The sequence below is a fragment of the Chrysemys picta genome, chromosome 1, assembly GCF_011386835.1.
Source record: "Chrysemys picta bellii isolate R12L10 chromosome 1, ASM1138683v2, whole genome shotgun sequence".
NCBI lineage: Eukaryota > Metazoa > Chordata > Testudines > Emydidae > Chrysemys > Chrysemys picta.
In genome coordinates, this window is record NC_088791.1 from 140,808,918 (window position 1) to 140,826,175 (window position 17,258).

At 48.0% G+C, this 17,258-nt stretch overlaps 1 protein-coding gene across 1 annotated transcript; it reads right to left on the reverse strand.

Moving 5' to 3' along the window:
• Positions 1-914: 914 nt before the first annotated feature.
• Positions 915-14,701, reverse strand: LOC135972062 (C-type lectin domain family 2 member L-like). The gene is made up of 5 exons (XM_042855010.2): positions 14,544-14,701; positions 10,781-10,864; positions 9,330-9,517; positions 7,443-7,543; positions 915-3,262 (listed from the first exon to the last, which is right to left on the reverse strand). Exons 1-5 carry the CDS (start codon positions 14,611-14,613, stop codon positions 3,157-3,159), a joined length of 549 nt encoding a protein of 182 aa, XP_042710944.2. The 5' UTR covers positions 14,614-14,701; the 3' UTR covers positions 915-3,156.
• Between the last annotated feature and the right edge of the window lie 2,557 nt (positions 14,702-17,258).

Below are 17,258 nucleotides of genomic sequence, written 5' to 3' on the forward strand. Positions count from 1 at the left end.
ATCCTCTTCCTCTTCCTCGTCTGACTCAAGTGAGAATGATTCTGGTGCATCAGGAACTGGCAGTCCTTCTCCATGGGGTACTGGAAGTATAGCTGATGGAATGTTTGGATAATGCACAGTCCACTTTTTCTTCTTTGACACACCTTTCCCAACTGGAGGCACCATGCAGAAGTAACAATTGCTGGTATGATCTGTTGGCTCTCTCCAAATCATTGGCACTGCAAAAAGCATAGATTTCCTTTTCCTGTTCAACCACTGGCGAAGATTTGTTGCACAAGTGTTGCAGCATATGTGTGGGGCCCACCTCTTGTCCTGATCTCCAATTTTGCAGCCAAAATAAAGGTGATAGGCTTTCTTAACCATAGTGGTTATACTGCGCTTTTGTGATGCAAAAGTCACTTCATCACAAACATAGCAGAAGTTATCTGCACTGTTGACACAAGTACGAGGCATCTCTGCTCACTTTGGCTAAACAGAAATGTGTCTCTTTGCAAAATCAAACACTGACAAATAAGAGAGCACGACACTGTATGATTTCTAGAGCTGATACAGGGCAATTTGTTCAGCAGACTGATGTAAGCTTCGTTATGATTGCATCATCCATGACTTCTAGGAATAACATGATGCAATTCATATCATGTATGATGCAATACCAGCTTCAGATTGCATCATTCATTGTTTTGCCTAAAAAGCAAGTACTGTCCAAACCCAGTCATAGATTTATTCATAGATCCAGTCAAAGATGTATTTTAGTCATTTCTGGTTTAAATTGAGATCTCTTCCCTTTATAACTCACTTATCCTCCGCCATTCCCAAGTCAAGGGTCGTATATACTGACCCAATAGCATATCTTGAAAACTAGAGCCAATCAACCATTTTAAGCATCATTTTTGTTCTCAGTGACCCAGAATTAGTAAAGTTTGACTACATTTATTTCAGAAGCATTTTGGCTGTACAGCAGTGTTATTAGACTTTTTATATGAAAATTTGTTTTTTATAACTTTAAGTCACTAAAGGCATTGAAATCATAAACTCCAGGACATTTACATTGTCCTGTCATTGTAAAGACATACAGCCAACATTATACATATGACGGACAAAACCAAATAGCAAATAAACTATAAACAAATAAAATAAAATAAACAAAGAAAAATACATTGAAAAAAATATACAAGGCAAAGAGAATAGTAACAACAGAGCCTTATGGGGGGAAATTAGCAGTGTAAATATTATAAATAATTTGTAAAACAAGGCATAATTTTACACTCATGGGAATATGAAGAGATCCTCTTTTCGCTAACCAGCAGGCACTCATTGATGGCTGCACACAAACTGCCAGTGGGGTTCTGGGTTGGTTTTATTGCCATGGCTCGTCAAAGGAAAATTATTTTTAAAATGAAAGCTGAGGGCTTTCAGTCTTCTTAGACTTATGCTAACTCATCATCCTTCCCAACTGCAGACAGCTGATTTGGAATGGTTTCTTACCCTAAGGGTCAAATGTCACCAGCAGCTAGAATCAATTGGCTGGGCCATATAAACTCACTCACAGTGGTCATTGTTCCACAGCCACCTTGCTCTCGTTTATCCCTCACTAGTCTTAGAACTCTCTCAACAGAGAAATTAGTAGATTCATATACTGAGCCGTGATCTACACTTAACATTTAGATCAATCTAGCTATAGTGGCAGGGGTGTGAAAAATTCACACTTCTGAGCACAATAGGTAAACCGACCTAACCCCTGGTGCTTGGAAAGAATTCTTCCATCAACCCAGCTACCATTGCTTGGGGAGCCAGATTACCTACGTCAATGGAAAAACTGCTTCTGTCAATGTAGGAAGCCTCTACTTTATGGTGATCCAGCAGCATAGCTGGAGTGCTGCCACTGTAGCACCCGTAGCATAGACATGCCCTCACTCAGAAACCTAAGATTCCATTCCTACCTAAAGCAACAGAGGATCCTGTGGCACCTTTGAGACTAACAGAAGTATTGGGAGCATAAGCTTTCGTGGGTAAGAACCTCACTTCTTCAGATGCAAGAAGGGGAGAGCACAAGGAATCAATGATATGAGAAAAGACTGACAAGCAGCGTTCACAGCAAATCAGTGGCTGAGTTCTCAGTTCATGGCTAATAGATCTTTCTCCTTCCTTTCTGAACCCAGGTGGGGTGATTGTGGGTTAGTGTTTTTGGTAAGATATTTTGCTAATCTACAGTTATTAGTGCTTTGAAATGTATGTAAATGTACTGAGGCTACATTGCATTTATAGCTTTCAAGATGTTGTTGATGTAACAGACTCACAAGGTCCTGCAATATCCTGAAGGAACTTTATTGAACTAAGTTAGACCTTATTGAAATAGGTGATTACCTTTGAGGGTCCACTGTATTAAAATGTAATTGTGTCTGTATTACTGTGGAATTGTATGCGTTTCCATGGAAGGATAAATAAGAGAACATCAGGGGGTAATTAGGCACATACACTCAGGTTGTAATATCTCCAGAGAGACACCACCACCTGGAGAAGTGCGCCTCCACTAGTTCAAACTGGACTCTCCAGGGACCAGCAGACAAAAAAGATTTTTGGATAAATAGCCTGATTTTCAACCAGCTCAGGGACTTCTTCCTGATCCAGCAAACAGACTGGACCTGTGGTAGGGTTGGAAGGACTGGCTCTAGTGAGCTTGTTCTGAGCTGAAGCTGTGATGAACTTGTAACCACAAGGAATCCATTGGGTGGGGGGATGGAAGAACTGCTCCTGCCAGAATCCAGGTTAGGGTGAACTCTGGGAAGCTTAGTAGCATGTGCGTAGTGTCTTTTATTGTTTTAATGCTTTCTTCATAATGATTTTTACCGTAAGAATAAAGTGGGCTGTCATAGGAAGTGCTGTGTGGTATCTTGTAACTGTAGCAATTACACCTGCTAACTGTCTCGGAGGAGAAAGCAAGCAGGTGTCCTTGGGCAACCTGTCTGTGCTGGGAACAACACAGTAAAGGCAGGGAACTGTGCAGCCCCAGTCAGAAGGGAGAGAGATGCAGCAAGCCTGAGACTAGGTACCCTTGCTGGGTCACTGAGGGGAAATACAGGTGCAGTTGCCCTGAACTGTGACAGTTGAACCCGGGGTCTTACATTAATTGGCTGAGTGAAGCCTGAGTACACAGAGCTAAGAGGTTTTTTTACAGACCCAACCCCTGGTTAATGAGCATCCAGAACTGGAGACCCCAGCTGATTCAATATAGGCGCATTCTCCAGAACCCTTTACTGCCAACCTGCAAGAGAGAATGAAAGAAACTGTTACTTTGACATTTACCATCAAATAATTCCACTGAACAAGGGAACCCTCTGGTGGTAACACAATCTCTTGAGAGACCCCCAGTGTTTCACCCTAATTCACTACATGAAATTTATTGCAAAGAGGAAAATGGGCATTTACTTTTTTTATTATATGGAGATATACCTATCTCATAGAATTGGAAGGGACCCCAAAAGGCCATCGAGTCCAGCCCCCTGCCTTCACTAGCAGAACCAAGTACTGATTTTGCCCCAGATCCCTAAGTGGCCCCCCCCAAGGATTGAACTCACAATGCCGGGTTTAGGAGGCCAATTCTCAAACCACTGAGCTATCCCTATATTATATACTTAATATAACAGAGTTTATGTATTTAATTCCCAGACAGACAGCTTAGTTAACATGGAGTTACTAATAATTTCAGCAAATATCATTTTGTAAGAATTTTGTAATTAAATACATAACTGGAAATTCACAGTTAGTGTTACACTTCTTAAAAAGCTGTGGGGCTGAATCTCCTCCTCACTCATGCTAGTTTTACACTGGTGCAATTCCTGTGACTTCAGTGGAGTTACACCAGTGCAAGTGACAGCAGAAGCAGATCCTGAGAACACAAAAACTCTCCAGTTCAGGTCTCCCACACATGTTTTCCTTAACCTTTCCAAAGTCTGCTTTCATTTTTGATCTGTGACATGAATAGCCTGGGTTTGCAATCAGTACATTGGGTTATTTATATATGGGTATTCCTCCATTCCTGTCTGACAGCCCCAAGGAGGTGTTTCTGGATGCTTGCTCATCTGCCCGGATGGGTAATTTAAGGGGAATTCCTTTTCCTGTTCAGCACAGGTGTATGGGTTCTCAAAGAGACAAGGAGTGGTCTGGGATGTGATGTCATCAATATGCAGATGATACACAAAGTTTTTCCTCATGTGGCCCAGATGGTGCATGTTCCTTTGGTTTTTCCAATGTCTGGCTGAGCTTGGGACTAGAGTGAGAAAAATGGCTAACAGTCAGGTAGAATGGAGACAATACTAGAAGGATGCATTGGAATGCTTCAGGGTATTGGGGGGATGGTTCCACACCATTACTGAGGGAATTTGTCACTATTTGTCAAAGAGGATTACAGCCTGGGGGTGATTATAGATCCCCATCTGCTACTGGGAATCTGACATACTTCAAGAACCTCAAAGTGCTGTTTCCATCTGCAGCTGGCTAGGCTGTGCCCCATTTTTCTCAGATGTGGCCCTTGTCACAGTTCTCCAGGCACCTGTGATCTCCAGACTGGATAAATGCATTGAGCTGTATGTGGGGCTACCCATGAAGGCTTCATGGAAGCTAGGACAGCTGCAGAAATGGAAATCAGTACACCATAGAACACCAATCCTTTGTTAACTGCACTAGCTCACTATTTGCTTCTGGGTAATATTTTAGCTGTTGACTCTATGATTAAAGCCATTTATGGCTTGAGTCTTGGCCAGTGTTCCCTCTCATTTTTCCCACACATGTGCGGAATTAATTTTGTTATGTGCACGAATATGAAGGTGATGTGTGACATCATCCATATTGGTGCACATAACAAATTTCATGTGGCGGGGGTGCGGCTGAGGGGGTACGATGTGTGGGAGTGGAGATCAGGGCTGGGGCAGAAGGTTGGGGGTGAGGGCTCTGGCTCGGGGTGCTGGCTCTGCGGTGGGGCTGGGGATGCGGGGTTTGGGGTACAGCCTGCTCTGGGGCTATGGCGGAGAGAGAGGACTCCCCCCAGCTCTCTCTCCCCACAGCAACACCTGTGCTGCGGGGGGGAGAGGAGCTTCTCTGGTCCGATCTGGGGCAGGGCTGGGGCCAGGGGAGGGGCACCCCGTCCCCTGGCTGCAGCAGGTCTGGGCCGGGGCTGGGTTGGGGCCGGGTGCCTCTCCCCTGGCTATGACAGGTCAGGGCCGGGGGAGAGGCGCCTGCCCCCCTGGCTGCAGCAGATCCAGGGCAGGGTTGGGGCTGTGGCAGGTCCGCAGCTGGCTCGGAGCTGGAGCCGGGGAGCTTCTCCCCGCCACAGCAGGTCCGGGGTTGGGGGAGAGTCATCTCTCCCCGCCACAGCCCTGAACACCTGTGCAGCCACTCAGCTCAGAGGGAACTTAGGACCTGGCTACCTAACAGCTCGCCCTTCTCCTCACCTGCAGTGACACAGAAATGGAAATCAGGTCACACAGTCACACTAACAGTCTCCAGAATTAAACATCAGGTGGTTGGTTAGGGTTGCCAACTTTCTAACCGCACAAAACCGAACACCTCTGTCCACCCCTCCCCCAAGGCCCCGCCCTTTCTCTGAGGCCCCACCTCCCACTCACTCCCTGCCCCCTCCCTCTGACACTCACTCTCCCCCACCCTCACTCACTTTCACTGGGATGGGGCGGTGGGTTGGGATACGGGAGGGGATGAGGGCTCCGGCTCGGGGAGTGGGCTCTGGGGTGGGGCCGGGGATGAGGGGTTTGTGGTACAGGATGGGTTTCCGTGCTGGGAGCAAGGGGTTTGGACTGCGGGAGCAGGCTCAGGGCTGGGGCAGGAGGTTGGGGTGTGGGAGGGGGTGCAGGCTCTGGCTGGGGGTGCGAGCTCTGGAGTGGGGCCAGGGATGAGGGGTTTGGGGTTTTGGGGCTGGGGCCAAGGCTTTTAGAGCACAGGATTTGGCTCAGGGCTGGGGCAGGGGTTTAGGGTGCGGGCTCTGGAAGGGAGTTAGTGTGCTGGACGGGGGGTCTGACATGGGGACAGGGGTTGGGGTGCAGGTGGGGGTTTGGGCTCCAGCTGGGCGGCACTTACCTCAGGTGGCTCCTGGTTAGCGGCACAGCAGGGCTAAGGCAGGTTCTCTGCCTGACCAGGCTCTGTGCAGCTCCTGGAAGCAGCTGGCACATCTGCCTCCTAGGTGCAGGGACAGCCAGTCAGCTCTGTGTGGTGCGCGCTACCTGCGCCCTCAGGCGCCGCCCCTCCAGCTCCCATTGGCAGCAGTTCCTAGCGAATGGGAGCTGCAGAGCCAGTGCTCGGGGAGGTGGCAGAGCGCGGAGCCTTCCTGATCACAGCTGCACCTAGGGGCCACAGGGAAATGCCGGCCGCTTCCGGGAGCCGTGCGGAGCCAGGGCAGGCAGGGAGCCTGCCTTAGCCATGCTACGCTGCTAACGAGGAGCAAACTGAGGTAAGTGCCCAACATGATATTTTTCTGTCTTATTATCTATCCCTTTTTAAATGATTCCCAACATTCTGCTTGCTTTTTTGACTGCTGCTGCACACTGAGTGGATGTTTTCAGAGAACTATCCACAATGATTCCAAGATCTCTTTCTTGAGTGGTAACAGCTCATTTAGACCCCGTTATTTTGTATGTATAGTTGGGACCATATTTTGCCATGTGCATTACTTTGCATTTAGCAACAATGAATTTCATCTGCCATTTTGTTGCCTACTCACCCAGTTTTGTGAGATCCCTTTGTAACTATTTGCAGTCTGCTTTGGACTTAACTATCTTGTGTAGTCTTGTATCAGCTGCAAATTTTGCCACCTCACTTTTTACCCCTTTTCCCAAATGGTGAAGCATTGCTTAGGCAAGTAAATACACCTGCACTCTTACCCTATACGGCTCTCTACATGCCCAAGCAGTTCCTTCCCTGTCTACACTTCTATCTTTAGCAGTGTCCCACTACCAGCGACTTTTCCTGCCACAGGGAGAGTCTCCAGCAGTAGGGAAATTCAATGTTGGGGGAAGGCACTGGGGAAAGGCTCCGGTAAAGGGGATTCCCTGCTACAGTGAAAGACCCTGGCATAAGTGAAAGGCTCTAATAGAGGGGGAGCAGTGGGGAAGGCTCCTGCAAGTCCCTGCTGCCAAAGCCTTTCTCCGCTGCCACCCCCCGACCAGAGCTTTTCACGGCTGTGTGTGACTGCACACCACCACAGTGTGGACACAGCCTGCTTTTCCCAGCAGCATGCAGCTACACATACCCTACACTCTGCCACCAGTGGTGTGCCGTGTAGATGTACCTTAAGATATGCTGTCTGCTCCTGCTGCCTTGGCCTTCTCTCCTTAGTCCCCTTCAAATCACTCCAAAAATTCTGCTTATTCCAGGAACCCTTCATTAACCCTTCTGTTATCATGTACCCAGGGCAATACAAGTCAATATCAACTTACAGATTTGTATCTAATGGAGTCCCGTTTACCCAATGGAATTCTTCTCCTGTCTTCTGAAGTCCAATCCACGGATCTTGCTTTGTTATTTTCATTATAAAGTTCTGTAGAAAAAAAAACACAAGGAGCAATCTTTGTTCCAGACTAGAAAATGAAAGGATGATCTTTCCCTTCTCCCAGACAATTATGGTTTAATGTACCAGTCTTTCACCTCTTGAGAGCTGACATCAAAATCATAAGTGTGGATCCTGTGATATCCACATGAAGAAAACCACCCCAAAATTCAGTCTGATTGGAAGTCTCTGCTCAAAAGACTGTCATGGACTAATATTAAGCATTTATATTGAGCCATGGAGGCGCTCTGGCACTGTAGTGATGTACAGAGTCTACTATAAGAACCTGGATGAACACAGACAATTATTAAGTATTTACATAGACTCATGAGCACAGGACTGTACAAAATAAAGAGTAAGTTATGTCCCTGCTCTGAGAGCTGCAGTCTGACATCAACAGAACAGTGGTCAACAGTTTAAGCAAAGCAGTGGGAGAAATCATTGGTGTAGAGACCAGAAGAAGGATTCCTGGATGAAGTAGGTTTTATAGAGGGAAGTGAATGAAGAGAGAGGAATTGTTCCAAGTGTTGAAAGCAAGAAAACAGATGGTGCCAAACCAAGCATGGAAGAAGAGGAAGGGAGCAGTGAGGCAACAAGACTGGAAGGAGTATACAGAGCAAGGTGGAAGTAGGAGAAAATGAGAGCAGAGATACAGTCAGCAGCCAGATTATAGAGGGTCTTGAAAGGGAAGATAAGGAGCTTCAGTACAGTGCAGTTTCCTGTAATGAAGGTGTAGGGTGGGAGTATGTACTGCCCATCTAGGTGCCACCGCACACCCAGGTGCAGTCTGGACAGAGTGGAGACAAAGGGAAGCAAACTTCTGTGGTGGCTAGGGCCAGTTTGGCCCCTAGCACAACTAAGCGCAGCCCAAAAGCCTCCTCTAATTCAGAACAGACCTTCCTGGGTTGGCTGTGTGCAGCTTTGCAACATGGAGCTGCCCAGAACCCACAGAGCAGCTTGTACTCTGCAGACTCCCCTTCTTCCCCCAGTATGACCATTATGCTGAGGTTAGGGATGGGGGCTCTGCAGCGCTCCCTTCAGCTGAGGCAATTCTCTTCTGGCTGGTTATGGGGCTTTTCTGGGCCCTGTGCACTGCTGCAGCTACATTTAAGGGACAGACCAGGGAAAGGAGAGAATCTCTTCCTATATTTCAGAGCTGGGCTGGAGTGGGACCACTTCTAACATCCCAGCACTGAAATTTAAAATTCAAGAGAAATGGCAAATCTCAGTGTCAGAGAATTGTTACCTCACTCCCAACCTGAGGCTAACACAAGTATCCAGGCTAGCTGTCCTCGGTGGATTCTGGTAACTCTGAGAGAATGTATGTCTGATTACAGATAAGAAAGATGGGACTTTGTTTTCACAGACAGTCGCCTCAGACACCAGCATTTGTGAATCTGGTCAATTCAAAGGTTAAATGAGGCATTCCATGGGCAACTTTAAAACATTAACTACCAGGGTTGAAGACGGCAGCTCCAGAGGAGAAGCTGGGAATGGGTGACAGGGGATGGATCATTTGATGATTACCTGTTCTGTTCATTCCCTCTGGGGCACCTGGAATTGGCCACTGTTGGAAGACAGGATACTGGGCTAGATGGATCTTTGGTCTGACCCAGTATGGCTGTTCTTATGTTCATGTATTTCTGTGCACTCTGCCTTGTCACACTCCTTGTACTGGATTTACTCATTCAGATGAGAGAGCAGAATGAGAGAGTGGGGAATCACATAGATCCCAGGAGATGGGAGGGGGTGAAACTATCATATTTCATTCCCTTACCAGTTCCTGCTGGTTTTCGATTACAGTTAGGGAGCTGTTGTGTGAGGAACAAAACCTCCGACTGGAGTCCCAGTCCTTTTCTGTCTCAGATAAGTAGTAACATTTCCTTTGGTGGTACAGCCAGTCGGCAGGGCATGGTTCCAGAGGAGGAGAGCCAGAAGAACCTTTCCCTGATGAGCTATTTACCGCTAAAAATGAAAACAAACCATCACATTTCTGCCAGTCAGATCTCCCAGAGCAGGCTTCCTGGAGCTACATAGCCCAGCCCTGAATTTATGCCCTCTGCAGACAAGACCTCAGAACATTTGAAAATATTACAGCAAATCAAATATAACATTGGGCTGAGATTTAAATTTAATGAATGTGTATCATTTATATGTTTCCTAGAGGGTGCTAGATGCTGAACAGCCTCATAAAATAGACCTGGTCCCTGATCTAAAGAGATTACTATCTAAATATAACCACAAGACAGCTTGTGAAAGCAACAGACCGAATTACCAAATTAAAAAATAATTTCCCCAACTTCTGATAACTTCAGTGTTCGACTGAGCCGGCCTTGGCTGTTATGCCAGAGCAGCATTTTTTGGCAGTCTCATCAGTTTCTGCATTAATTTAGCTTTCATTTTTTTAAAGAGTCAGGGCCAGAAATTAAAGAATCAGGGCCAGGGAAATCTTCTGCCTTTGAACTGAAGGAGTGTTTTCTTGAATCTGGAAATAGACAAGATCGCGCATTCACAAATCACATGTAAACCAGGACTACATATGGCCCTTACCATTTCTACTGCTATGGGTTTCACCCAGAGGTGAAAGTAAGCTGGTATCGCCCAGTACGACGTACCGGCAAGAGCCAGTACGCCATGCCGGACCAGACCGGCAGGTGATTTAAAGGGCTCGGGGCTCCCCACAGGGGCCGGAGCCCCAGGCCCTTTAAATCGCCTCCTGAGCCCTGCTGCCAGAGCCCTGGGGTAGCGACAGCAGGGCTCCGGCAGTGATTTAAAGGGCCTGGGGCTCCGCTGTGGTAGCGACGGGAGCCCCGGGCCCTTTAAATTGCCCCTGAGCCCTGGGACTCCCAGCTGCCTCTGCAGCTGGGAGCTCCGGGGTGATTTAAGGGCCCCAGGGCTCCTAGCTGCAGCCAGAGCCCCGGGGCCTTTAAATCTTGATTTAAAGAGCCCGGGGAATTTAAAGACCTCACCACTTCTGGTTGAGGCCACGGCCCCTGCTCAGGACTCCGGAGTACCGGTAAGTCCTTTAAGTTACATTCACCCCTGGTTTCACTTCTCCAGTCTTGAAACTGAGTCTTAAAATGAAGTGTCTTTCTCAAGGGACACCTATTCAAGTCTCAGATAAATATGAACAAGCTAAATTTGGTTTTGGTTTCTATATGAAAATCTGGAGTTCTCTTGACTGTAGAGGTAAATAATACTTTATTTTAAAATTACTTAAATACTTACCAAGGTGAATACACAAGATCAAAACTGCAACAACAGCAAGAATCCCTGTAGTGCACCTCCAGAACCAGATATTTGAGCAGAGCCCTGAAAACAGTCATGTAATTATAAGTTTGAGAACCCTAAAAGAAATCCATGTACTAGAATGGGGTTTAGGATGCAATGACTGGTTGTGGTCTTTAAACTTGTCCCAAGGCACATGAAAAGAAGGATAGGAGCAGAGCTGGAGATCTGGAAAAGTTGACAGTTAACCTAGCAAAGCCCAGATGTAGAAATTTCTGCATTCAACAACCACAATGAAAAAACAACAAAAGGCTACTGAAGCTAGGAGAAGAAAAGACTAAACATCCACTACAAACAACTGTGTGCAATGCCAGTACTCAGCACTCATAATAATAGTGAGAGAGAGAGAGATGGGACATGAGGAGAGGGGACTGAACTGGGAGAGAAGAGAGAGGAATAGAAAGATTAAGGAACAGAGCTAATGGGTAAGGCAATGAAGGGTTCATGATGTGTGTAAGGGAACTAAGGACTGTCATTGTCTACTGCTCTCTGAGCCCAGAACTTCTGCTGCTGGAACCTCCAGTCTCCTCCCACAAAGACTCCCTCTCTTTCCCCCACTCCCTGCCACCAACTTCAAGAGAGTGAGCTCTACTTGCTACCAGGAGGGACCCAACGATCTGTCTGTTGTAGTTTGCTGTTTCAAAACCCAAGGAGCTAGTGGACAGGGGACCAAGTACTTCCAGGAAACTGCTCCTCCAGGGACAGTGCAAAACAAACAAAGCTGAGAGTGAGTGTTAGATGGGGGTATTTCTTGCTCTTTTCTCTGCTGCTTCATGCAGTTTCTGCACTATTTTACACTTTGCTGCTCTGGCTGGAAAGTTCCCTGCTGTTCCTCTGTGCCCAAAGCACAAAGAGGCATACTTATTTAGCATTTATACAACAAGTACTCCTGGGGGAATTCTGTGCCACTGCACAATGCAGAATTTAATGTGCACACAGAATTTCCTTCCCCCCCCCCCCCCCCCCAGAAATGGGTGTCAGAGGTGTTGGCCACCACTAAATCTGGCAGAGCTCAGCTCGCAAATAGAAGACAAGGCTGGGGGAGGGAACTGTAGGGTTCCCAGCATGCCCCGAAGGCAGGTGGCATGGGCGTGCAGGAAATTCCTTGCAACCCCAGGACTAAGCATCAGGCTGTTTCTCCCTCTGGATCCCTGGGCTCGTGGGAAAGATAGGGTGTGAGTGTCTGGGCTGGGGGGGGGGCACAGCTGGGCTCTGGGGGTTATGGGGTGTGAATGTCTGGGCTGGGGAGGGGGAGCACCTGGGCTCTAGGGGGTATGGTGAGTTTGTGTCTGGGCTGGGGTTGGGGGGCCTTGCAGCTGGCCTCTGGGGCATAGAGGGTGTGAGTTTCTGGACTGGGGGGGGAGGAGCGTGGTTGGGATCTGGGTCGGGGTGTGAGTGTCTGGCCACCCAGCTGGGCTCTGGGGGGGAAGGGGCAGAGAAACAGGAACTTGGTTGTCATAGGGGTTTCTTTAACTCTCTACTCCTGGGGGAAATTTTGTGTCTATATTGTTACAAACATCCTTGCTGACAGGTATTTTTTAAATAAATTACCAAAATAGTTGAAACTGGCATGATTATATAGTGTTATTTTCACAAATAAAATTTACAGAATTTTAAAATATTATGTACAGAATTTTTAATTTTTTTGCACAGAATTTCTCCAGGAGTAAACAAGGCAAGTGTATGTAATGCCTTAAGCTTACAGTTGGAAAAGATACAGGGCCAGATCCGCTAGTGTAAATCAGTGTAGCTCCATTCTAGTCACTGGAGCTACCCAAACTTAAAGCAGCTGGGCATCTGTCCCACAGCATCTTTCCAAAGCTGAGCTAAGCTGAGATTCTATGGGAACCAGATACAGACTGTGAGGTGTATATTATTGCCCATTGCAGGAGGGAGGCAGAGCAACTCCAGCAGGGGTCACATGAGGAACTACATGGGGCTATCTCCACTAGGCTCTCCTGGTTACGTAAGGTAAGGCACCTCTCAGTGCATTAGATCAGAGCACAGTGGGAAAGGGGCCATTTCATGTGTAACTGGCTCCTGCTGTCAGGACAATGTGGAAGTTCCATTCCTGCATTCTGAGCCAGGCAGCACTTCCCAGCCATCCCTCACGCTGCCCCTGAAATGGCTCTTTGGACTTTCTGATGAGAAATCTCATACAGTGGGGAGATGTGGAGCATCCCACCAGACCCAGGCCAGCACATGCAGCATCTTTGGGCAATAGTTTCACAGACCCTTTTTACACAGACTGATGCAATTGGCAGCATGGCCCAACATGGGCAGAGGGTGGTTTGGTCTACACTACAGAGTTAAGTCAACAACCTAATTCTGTAAGCATCTACACTAAAATGTAGCTCCCACCAATCTAAGTTGTCCAGTGCATCACCTTAATAACTCCACCTCCACAAGAGGCATAGTGCTTAGGTTGATGTAGTTAGGGCAATGCAGTGTCTGTGCAGACACTGTTACTTACATCGTCTGCTGGCTGTCAGCCCTGTGCAGGACTCACAGCTGGAGCCCTCTGTCCCCAGGGGCTGACAGCCTGAGCCAGAGAGGAAATGTGAAATAATAGCAGTTGTGAAACTGACAACAATGTCAATTTCACTGCTGGTAGGCTCCCTGCCCTGGAGCTGGGAGCAGCATCAAGAATCCTGCCTGCAGATGGGGCTCCCAGGGCTGTTGCTGCGGTGTGGAGAACCTGTCAGCCCCCAGAATCCTGGCTCCAGCTAGGCACTTGAAGCCTGGCTGCTGTGTTACAGGGAACCTGCTAGCTGCACACTCCAGCTGTGTGAGCCCCATGCCAGGCCCACAGCTCAGGCTGTCAGCCCCAGGGTGGAGGGGGCTCCAGCTTGAGAGCCTCACAACGCTCCACTTCAGTGAGTGGACGCGCTCCTGGTGAGGACAGGCACCACAGACAGAAGGAGCACAGTGTGGATGTGACACACCACTTCTATTACTGCGGTGGCTGTAAATCCACTTAACTTTTAAGTCACCTTAATTCCATAGTGCAGGCAAGGCCGGTTTTATCTGCTTTCCCCTAGTGGGGGAGGACCCACTACTTCCCTTACAGCGCAGTCACGGGATTTCCCAGAAACAGGGCGGTCCGGGCAGGCTCTGGCCCACTGCCCTCAAGGGAGGCCTTGCCCCCTCAGGGAAATGCACGGAGAAGTGTCTGTCCGATGTCTTGATGTACATGAGTCCAGACCCAGGGCACCAGCCATTGCACTGGGATCCCCCTGTCTCAGGGGCTGCGCGCTCCCTGGCCCGCTAGGATCCTCTGGGCGCAGCCCAGGCTGCTGCTCCCACCCAGCTCAGGATTGTTTTCCCTGTCCGGGCTGGGCTGGGGCCGGGGCACCCCGTTCACTGGCCCTTTCATTAGCTCCAGGGCATGGGCTGGGCTCTTCACCTGTCGCTACAGCGAGTTGTGCGGGATCCGCCTGAGCCCTTCCCCAAAGGAGCCGCCTCCCCACTGACACAGGTTCGCTCGCCCCGGCTTGATCCCGCTGGTGCTGGACTCGCTGGAGCTGCTCCCAGCAGGGGGATGAGCCCAGCCTCTGTCCGGTCCCTCCCCACGCCAATTGACATTGCTCTGTCTCCAGCAGGGTCCCCTCCTCCAGCGCCGCCCCACTGCGTCCGGAGATGCAGAGGGAGCCCGAAGCGGCTGCTGCGGACCCCGGCGGTTGGATCCCGCAGGCATATTTACCTGGGAGGCACCCAGGGGAAGCAGGGGGCGACCCCCCTCCTATTACTGCGTCTCCCCTGCTCCGGCTCATTTAGCCCAGTTCCGCCTTCCTGTCTCCTGCTGCATGGCGTCCTCAGGGCAGAGGCCAGGGGGCGGATACTAGTGGAAAGGGAAGTTGGAACATGGAGCAGGGCTGGGTCCCACGTCCCGGCTGCAAGCGCTTTGGGGGAAGGGGCTTCCCAGCTACTCTCACAAATCTGCACATAAAGAAGGGATCGGAGCTGGGGTCCAGTAAATTCTGACACTGGCCCTTCATCTCCAGCACCGGTAGTTTCTCATCTGGTGCATGGGGGAATGGCGATCTGCCTCCCGAAGAGCTGGGAAGCTTGGTCAGTGAGTGTATATGAAGCACTCTGAATCAACATTATGTAAATATTATCGATAAACTAGGCAAATACAATTTAGATGGGGCTACTATAAGGTGGGTGCATAACTGGCTGGATAACCGTACTCAGAGAGTAGTTATTAATGGTTTCCCAATCCTGCTGGAAAGGCATAGCAAGTGGGGTTCTGCAGGGGTCTGTTTTGGGACCGGCTCTGTTCAATATCTTCATTAATGACTTAGATATTGGCTTAGAAAGTACGCTTATTAAGTTTGCAGATTATACCAAACTGGGAGGGATTGCAACTGCTTTGGAGGACAGGGTCATAATTCAAAATGATCTGGACAAATTGGAAAAATGGTCTGAGGTAAACAGGATGAAGTTTAACAAAGACAAATGCAAAGTGCTCCACTTAGGAAGGAAAAATCAGTTTCACACATACAGAATGGGAAGAGACTGTCTAGGAAGGAGTACGGCAGAAAGGGATCTAGGGTTATAGTGGACCACAAGCTAAATATGAGTCAACAGTGTGATGCTGTTGCAAAAAAAGCAAACATGATTCTGGGCTATATTAACAGGTGTGTTGTGAGCAAGACACGAGAAGTCATTCTTCCGCTCTACTCTGCGCTGGTTAGGCCTCAACTGGAGTATTGTGTCCAGTTCTGGGCACCACATTTCAAGAAAGATGTGGAGAAATTGGAGAGGGTCCAGAGAAGAGCAACAAGAATGATTAAAGGTCTTGATTCAGAGTAGCAGCCGTGTTAGTCTGTATCCGCAAAAAGAAGAACAGGAGTACTTGTGGCACCTTAGAGACTAACAAATTTATTAGAGCATAAGCTTTCGTGGACTGCAGCCCACGAACATGACCTATGAAGGAAGGCTGAAAGAATTGGGTTTGTTTAGTTTGGAAAAGAGAAGACTGAGAGGGGACATGATAGCAGTTTTCAGGTATCTAAAAGGGTGTCATAAGGAGGAAGGAGAAAACTTGTTCACCTTAGCCTCTAAGGATAGAACAAGAAGCAATGGGCTTAAACTGCAGCAAGGGAGGTTTAGGTTGGACATTAGGAAAAAGTTCCTAACTGTCAGGGTGGTTAAACACTGGAATAAATTGCCTAGGGAGGTTGTGGAATCTCCATCTCTGGAGATATTTAAGAGTAGGTTAGATAAATGTCTATCAGGGATGGTCTAGACAGTATTTGGTCCTGCCATGAGGGCAGGGGACTGGACTCGATGACCTCTCGAGGTCCCTTCCATTCCTAGAATCTATGAAATGTTCAGTGTAGTTGTCTCACCTGAAAACGGAACTGAAGTTGGATATAAACACCGTCATGGGTTGATGGTCCATCTCCCTATGGCAATGGAATGGACGCATGGCGAGGAGGTGCCCCAATGAGATGCTTGGTTCTTAGGTGTGAAAGAGAGAGGGAAAGCATGTTAATTAAAATCGTGATGATACTATATTGTGGAGAATCTAAATGTAATGCGGGGGGCAGGGGGGGACAAAGAGCTCCAGACAAGTTAGCATTACAGGTCCCCTGCCCTGCACTCCTCCAGTGCAGGGCTATCTACCGCCAAGCAAATGACACTGCCCCCCAAACTACTTAAATCAACCCCATCACCTCTAGTGATTTCAAACATCCTCTCCCCCCCTCCCCATTTTTTTCTGTTTGTCTGATTTGGATTGTAAGCTCTGTGGGGCAGGGACCAACACTACTTTCATTTTTCTAAAGCACTAAGCACACTGTAGTAATAAGAATTAGAAATCTGCTACATGATAGCTCTGAAAGGGAAGGGCCTCACCCTGCTCAGAACGTAAAGAGCAACTTAAGTTGGGACCAAGTACTGAGCGGTGTACTGGGGTTCTAGCCAAGGGAGACAGTGGAACAGAAGCAGGGATAAGAATTAGGCTACGGGGAGAATTCTTGCTGCCCTTCTCATTGCTTTGCAGTGAATTTTTGGGTTGTTTTACGCTGTACAACCCCAAAGAGGGACCCTTCTGTTTCATTTGTGCCCATAACGCCAAATCACTGTAATAATGTAACATTTATGTAGCACCGTAAATATACATGGGGAAAATTTTCATAAGAGTACAGTACCCAGCTATTTCCACTGTGAACAATGTCAGATACTGTACACAATAGGAGAGGAGTTTATGAGGATTTATCCAATAGGCTTTTGTGGAAGAGAAGCATTTATATCAGAGAAACACAGAGCATCACCAAAGACTCAACAATAACTAAACAGAAACCATTACATAAAAATACCAGGAGAAAGGACTATTTCTCTCTGTAACCCACATGCAACAGCATACTGCTATTAGTGGCTTGGACTATAACCCCCAAATACCTCTTGA